The sequence below is a fragment of the Sinocyclocheilus grahami genome, unplaced genomic scaffold (genome assembly GCF_001515645.1).
Source record: "Sinocyclocheilus grahami isolate Dianchi unplaced genomic scaffold, SAMN03320097.WGS_v1.1 scaffold823.1, whole genome shotgun sequence".
Lineage (NCBI taxonomy): Eukaryota > Metazoa > Chordata > Actinopteri > Cypriniformes > Cyprinidae > Sinocyclocheilus > Sinocyclocheilus grahami.
Window position 1 is genome coordinate 410,368 of NW_015506002.1, and position 7,249 is coordinate 417,616.

The 7,249-nt window shown below is 37.9% G+C and overlaps 1 protein-coding gene across 1 annotated transcript in view; it reads right to left on the reverse strand.

Annotated features, from left to right (window-relative positions):
• LOC107562433 (uncharacterized) overlaps positions 1-6,172 on the reverse strand; it is a 19,428-nt gene extending 13,256 nt beyond the window's left edge. The window contains exons 1-4 of the mRNA XM_016247068.1: positions 6,101-6,172; positions 5,650-5,994; positions 5,260-5,301; positions 5,047-5,154 (exon numbers count right to left, since the gene is read on the reverse strand). Coding sequence (XP_016102554.1) covers positions 5,047-5,154; positions 5,260-5,301; positions 5,650-5,994; positions 6,101-6,167 — 562 coding nt within the window. The 5' untranslated portion in view covers positions 6,168-6,172. The remainder of the gene's footprint in view (positions 1-5,046; positions 5,155-5,259; positions 5,302-5,649; positions 5,995-6,100) is intronic.
• Positions 6,173-7,249: the final 1,077 nt, after the last annotated feature.

Below are 7,249 nucleotides of genomic sequence, written 5' to 3' on the forward strand. Positions count from 1 at the left end.
TGTCTGGACTTTCCTGAGAGTGTCTTCTTGCTTTACGGCGGATCGCAGACTTATAAGTGCATTACCGCCACCTATCTCTCAAATGGATTATGGTCACTCCTAATTGAGATTGTAGATAGTGTCAATGGTCCATTTGAGAGATAGGTGGCGGTAATGCACTTATAAGTCTGCGATCCGCCGTAAAGCAAGAAGACGACGCCGCCTCACACACCGGCTGTTGAGAAAAACACGCTCAGGACAGACAGTCCGGACATTGCGGTGAAAATCAGAGGTAAAAAAAACGATATAAATACTGTTCGGTTTCTGGCACAGACCGATCGTTTCGTGTCTTAAGACCTCAATGTATCGTCACGAGCCGCAGGGTTTAATTTGGTTTTGTTTGTGTAGGTTTTTTTGACTCTCATAGCCGTGATTCCCATCCACTTACATTATATGACTGACAGCCTGCGACGGTTTGAGTTAAAAATCTCCGTTTGTGTTCTACTGAAGAAACAAAGTCGCCTACATCTTGGGGGTAAGCAGATAAACATCAAAGTTTCATTTTTGGGTGAACTATCCCTTTAATATAGGGCTGTTGTGTTTGTTTTATGTTCGTTTTAAGATGAGACATGATATTCGTTTCCTCACTTAAATTCCACCACAATTTGTAACATTCTAAATCAACATTCGGAGACAACATTAAGGCAATAATTATATAGCATTCTGTCTATGTCTGTCTGTGTGTGTGTGTGTGTGTGTGTGTGTGTGTGCGTACTTCGAGCCTGCCAATCAACATCAGGCTATACAACGCAAGGACATTAGATCAAAGCCAAAAGTGTGAGTTCATGACTACAAGCTTTCTAGAGTTTATTAAGCTAGTAGCACTATTTCCCAGAATCTGACCCACCTACATTTACTGTAAAGGGGGGTGGGGTATCTGCGCAAGGGGAATGTCCAAGACACGTGTTTACAAACGCAATCTCGATTCACAGCACGAGCCGCAGGGTTTAATTTGGTTTTGTTTGCGTGTTTTTTTGACTCTCAAAGCCGTGATTCCCATCCACTTCCATTATATGACTGACAGACTGCGACGGTTTGAGTTAAAAATCTCCGTTTGTGTTCTACTGAAGAAACAAAGTCGCCTACATCTTGGGGGTAAGCAGATAAACATCAAAGTTTCATTTTTGGGTGAACTATCCCTTTAATATAGGGCTGTTGTGTTTGTTTTATGTTCGTTTTAAGATGAGACATGATATTCGTTTCCTCACTTAAATTCCACCACAATTTGTAACATTCTAAATCAATGGGGTATCTGCGCAAGGGGAATGTCCAAGACACGTGTTTACAAACGCAATCTCGATTCACAGCAAAAAAACCATTTTCATTCATTGTGACATTTGCAATTCCTACAAGGAAACAAACAGATAAATAAAAAATACTTTAAGATACTTTCGACATGTGCTCGTTGGTAACGCTGGTTAGCTTTTGCTGCTCACGGATAGTGACAGAGGTAACTTACGCTAAAGATGCGTACGGTTTACTCAAAGAGTATGCACGTGCTGAAACATAGTTTCTACACACTCGCTCCTGACAGCCCACCGCGAGCGGAGTTAGATGCACGGTGCGAAAAAAAGCGCTCATAAAACAGTAGCAGAAAAGTACAGCAATTACTTACAACTCCGAAATGACTTCGACTTGTTGTTTCTTCTCGGCTCTTCAAGTGTCATTAAAAGGCATGCTTTCTCGTTCGTGCGGGGTCATGTCAGTATCAAAGTATCGCGAGAGCTATTTTCGAATCGCACTGCAACGCCTCTAAACAGCTTTGAATCAACTGAACCGATTGCTTCGCAAAAAGATTCAGTTTCGAAACTGCTAGTCAAAGCGATGTGAAACTCAGCTCAACCATGCATAACACGCCTTATGTGTTCTATTGAAAGTGCAATCTATTAAATGGGATGACCAAATAGCGAAACACAATTAAATATGTTAATAAGCGTCTCTGTAATGTGTTGTGTGGCCTGTTTGTTTGGTAACGTGAGCTGGGTTTTTATTCCCTCGTGAGATATTGAGACATTGTCCGGGTTGTTGCATGCATATCTGGTTCATCTGCTCTTTTCTCTCATATAGCGTCTTTGGGAAAACACACAGCTAGTCACTCACGTGAACGAGTGTCTCTGCCTCCGGTTTCGGGATTCAATAACTGAAAATATTAAAGTAAGGGCTCAAAATGTGTAGCGTGCATTATTAGGCCGCATTACTCACCCTTTCATCGCCCCAGTTTCTGCTGCAACCTCACAGTGCAGTTCATCCCCTGCACAATATTTACTTCACATTTGCTGCATTTGCGTTTTATATTCATAGCTCCACAAAACCGATTAAATTATCCAGTGCTTTTTAGATAGTGCGTCAAAATCGACCCGGTGCCTATTTCTGTATTTAAAGCAGCCAACTTCTTAATTCTAGTCTTTGGTTTTCTTTCCTCTTCGCCTTCTCCGTTGACTTCTTCCTTTTCTCTGTTTAAATTCCGAAAATGCTCCACCGATGCCATTATTTCGTCGTGTTGGGGGTGTTGTTTCTGGTAAAAACGAAACTTTGCTCCGAAAATGATTCATTGTTTCGTTGTGTGCATGGTTCACTGAAAGCACGTGACTTTGTCAGCTCGGTTCGAACACAAATGATTCACTAAGGATTCGAAGCTTCAGGAGCAGTGACTCGAAAGCGCACATGGCTAGTTGTTTATCTTTTCCTTGAGCCCCAAGTGTGCCTGTGTAATTTAGATGCTCCGCCCAGCTCCATGATCTGCGTTTAAATGGGTCATAGATTTTATTTTACTACTAGACTTCTTGAAACTTACTTATAGCTAATGATAAAAGGTTAGTTCACCCAACAATTATTAATTGCGCATCAATCGCCCTCATGTCGTTCCAAACCCGTAAGACCTCCGTTCATCTTCGGAACACAAATTAAGATATTTCTGATGGAATCTGAGAGCTCTCCCATAGACAGCAACGCAACTGAAATGTTCCCAAGTTCAGAAACGTAGCAAGGAGATCTGTGAAATAATCCATGTGACATCAGGGGTTCATCAGCAATTTTACGAAGCTACAAAAAAAACTTTTTGTGCGCAAAAGAAAAAAAAACGACTTTATTCGACAATCCGTCTCCTCCGAACACCCTGTAGCGCCAGTTTGGAGAATATCCGCTGGACGTAATCAGCGTCTGCTGTTCTGTGTCGGCTGCGTCACGCCGGATCTGTTTCCTACATTGTCGTGATTTGATCTGAACGAAAACAGCGTATCCGTGTGACGCAGCTGACACATTATTATATTAGTAGGCTCTCCAAAGCTGCATTTTTTTCAACTTCGCCATATCGCCAAGCTCTTTGTTCCTTCATCAGCCCAAAAGATGCTGAATTACTAGTGCATGCTTTAATCACATCCAGCCTTGATTACTGTAACGCACTTTTTTCCCGATTACCAGTACACTGTAAAAAAAAATTCTGTAGTTTTTACAAAATAATTTTGGCAGCTGTGGTTGCCAGAATAAGTTTGTAAAAAATACAGAAAAACAGTAAACACATTTACGGTCAAAAACTGTAAATTTAACAGTATAAAACTGTAATTTACAAACAAGAAAATTTGAATGTAAACCAGTGAATTCAACAATGCACACTGCTATTAAAATCTGTTTTGTACCTTTAACACACTGACAACCACCATAATAATAATGCAGGAGGTAAAAGAGAAAGCCACATGAAGAATCAAAGCTCATCACAAGCAGCTTCGCCACAAGCAGAAGTATATACGAATATATAGAAGGTGCACAGAGTCATTCATGCAAACACTAAACACCATCAGGGTAACACACATGATACTTAAATAATGCATTCAACTTTCATTAAACAACAGAAGATGTAACATAAAGCCCAAATATACATAACTAATAACAAAAACTATTAAAAAAACATGATTAAACAAAATACTTTCAAATGTGGAGTGTCATGCAGGGAATTCTGGGAATATCAGTTTACAGTTTTTGACTGTAAATTATACATTGATTTGTTAGTTTTACTTCTAAAAACTGTCAAATTAACAGCATTTTACTGTAAAATTACCTGAAATGTCTGGTTAGATATTTTACAGTTTTTTTTTTCCCTGTGTATAGTACGGGAACTTACTGTTAACATATTAACAGTTTTTTTTCTGTAGCGTTTTTACAAACTTTTACAGTTAAAATTACACTTATTTTTTACAGTGTACGCTCCATCTCTCGATTGCAATATATTCAGAATTCTGCTGCGAGAATGCTAACTTACACTAAACGGTCTGCCCATATCACTCCTATTCTATTCAGCCTCCACTGGCTATACCTGTGATCTCTCGTATCATTTATAAAATGATTTTGCTTATCTTTAAGTCACTCCATGGTCTTGAACCAAGCTATCTCTCTGACCTGCTTTCTCCATATATTCCCCCATATATTATCTCTGGGAGGTAGATCTTTCTCTGTTATGACTGCCAAACTTTGGAACACATTGCCCCTGGCTCTTCGGACAATAACCACAGTCCACAAATTTAAGTCTAAACTCAAAACCTATATGTTCAACCAATATTAATATATATATTTTTTATGATTACTGTGGTATGCAATGCAACCGCACGTTCTGGACTTGCCAAATGTCTTGTCCATCTATGACATGATTGTTTATTTGCTTTTGTCATTGTGCAGCGTCCTTGAGCTTGGGAAAGGCGCTATATAAATTAAACTTACTATTATTAACAGTGTTTTTCTATTTAACTAAATGTGACAACCACAAACGAGCCACACAAACCTGAATAATAAACACAACCATTAGTGATTGAAAAACATCTCAGCTTTTATAAAGTGAAAGTAAATCTGGTCAACAGGAAAAGCATCTGAGCCACAGTTTTCTGCTTTAATTCATGATACAGCAATGCAAAGCTCAGGGATATATTGAGTTAGAATAAAGCATAAGTAGAAGTTATTTAGCTGATCTGTGATGAATCCGAGATGCATGTTTGGCTGCACTCCATCCTTTCTGCCAACCGCGATAGTGAAGGATTCCTCCTGCAATGACTGTAGCCAGAAAAAACACAAACGCAGCCAGAGCAATGCCACCGAACATCAACACACGCTCCGTCACCGTCACCTCATCTACAGACAGACAGAGAATTATTCATGTTTGTACAACAGAAAGTGCTGGAGCTCCACAGCAGAGCACGAACAATGAATTAAACAACCAAGATAGCAATCATTTACCTTTGACGTCAACTTCTTTTGTCTCTTGTACTACAATAAGACCTGTAAACATATGATCAGTTTACACACAAAACTGTTGTTAGTTGAATATTGAAGACTGGGTTAAAATGAGCTTCAGTAGTTTTTAAGTTGTCCTTTATGCAATAAAATTGATGATGGCATTTCAGGACCTTTAGAATTTGTTTTTCAGATCAAGAAAGGTTTGTTAGGTGTATGTTTGTGGTCTGAAAATTTACTCTGAAAGGAATGTGAAACATTTGTTCAATATCAACCTATGCATTTATGCCAACAAAACTAGTTTCATGGATTAAATCAGAAACTGTTGCTCTGTAAGGTCCCCCTACAATGACAAGTTTGTTAAGATATGATGGAAAGACTGAAATCTGTTACCCTCGATTTCTAGTCGGATGGGTTTGTCGAAGAACATCTCTGGAGCGTCAGACTTTGTTCCACAGAAATAAAGACCTGAATCTGACTCTGTTACTCTAGAAATCTCTAGAGAGACTCTGGTGACCCATGTGTCTGCAGTCATTTTCACTAAAGTACTGTTTTTTTTGTAGTTGGTCAGAAGTTTTCTTCCTGTGTCGTGCTTCTCTGCTGCAATCAGTAGATCCAGTTGTTCAGATCTCAGGCGATACCAGGCGACTTCATATTTGTTTCTCATACTGCAGTTCAGACTGATGCTTTCTCCTTTCTGAACCCTTAACAGATCAGAAGACCCTCGCACTGATGCATCTGGAGAGACATCGATAAAAACAGATCCTTAGACCATGATAAAAATGATAGATATTGTATTTAAGGTTAAGTTAAATGCGTAATATTTGAAATAAAATATATTTACCATTGGATGAGATAATTGGCAGAATCCAATAAGAAAATACACAGAGGAAGAAAATGACTTTTGCCATTGTGTTTGTCGTGCATAAAGGTGTTAAGCAAACTAGAGGTTACAGTACAATGCAGAGACACTAAACCACAAAAAAGTTTCCATTTCCTTCCCAGAGAATTAGTCTCCATCAACTATGTTTTTGCATCAAACTACTTTTCCAATGCATATGCTGTCTATGGTCTATTAGCTTGCATAGACACTCGGCTAAGTGTGTATTAAACATTTTATTAAACATTTTGACCATATTACAAAATGGTTGTTTTTTTTTGGTTGTTTTCTGAGGTAATGTGAGACAGGAAGCTTACGCTGCAATTCTGAAGAAGTCACAGTCGATTTAGCTTTCAACAGCTTCAGTGATCAAAGGAAAGAGTCACAAAACTTTTAAAGCAGCAAAGTCATTTATTGTCATATGTTTAAATATACAGACAGCAGAATGGAACGCCATACTGCATAGAAAATCTTAATTTTCATTCACATTCCCTGAGATACACATGAGTGGAATACATCACAAAATAATGGTAAACTTAAAATTATCCCAACAGTACGCATATTGATGAAGCTCTTTCACCAGATACTGATGAAGAACATTGCCTCATGTTTAATTCACTTATAAAAAAGGTTTACTGTTGTATAGCGTTTCACCAATATTCACTCATGGAGCTTGATCTGCAGTGTTTACTCACTGCAACCACAAACATATTAATGTTCAAAAGCTTCACAGTCACAATTAATAAGAAGGACTTTAGTACGAAACACCTATTAATACATTTTTTTATGAACAATAAGTGCATAAAGTCCACCTAACATTGTACTGCCTCTAGACTGTAAAGTAAATAACATTCAAAAGTTACAAAATTACATTATAAAATTATAAATGATAAAATTCCATATCAAAATACATTATAAAAACAATAAAAAAAAATATACTCTATTAAAAGAAATTGTGAAATTTAGGCAAGCAAGCTTCAAAAAACTTTTTGAAAAATATTTTTTTCAATACATGTTATTTTAATACAGCTTTACAAAGAATAATGCCATGAAAATGCTCTAGTAAGCAATGAAAGGCAACAGCGTGGTGCTACAGAAGTTTAAAAACAAAGT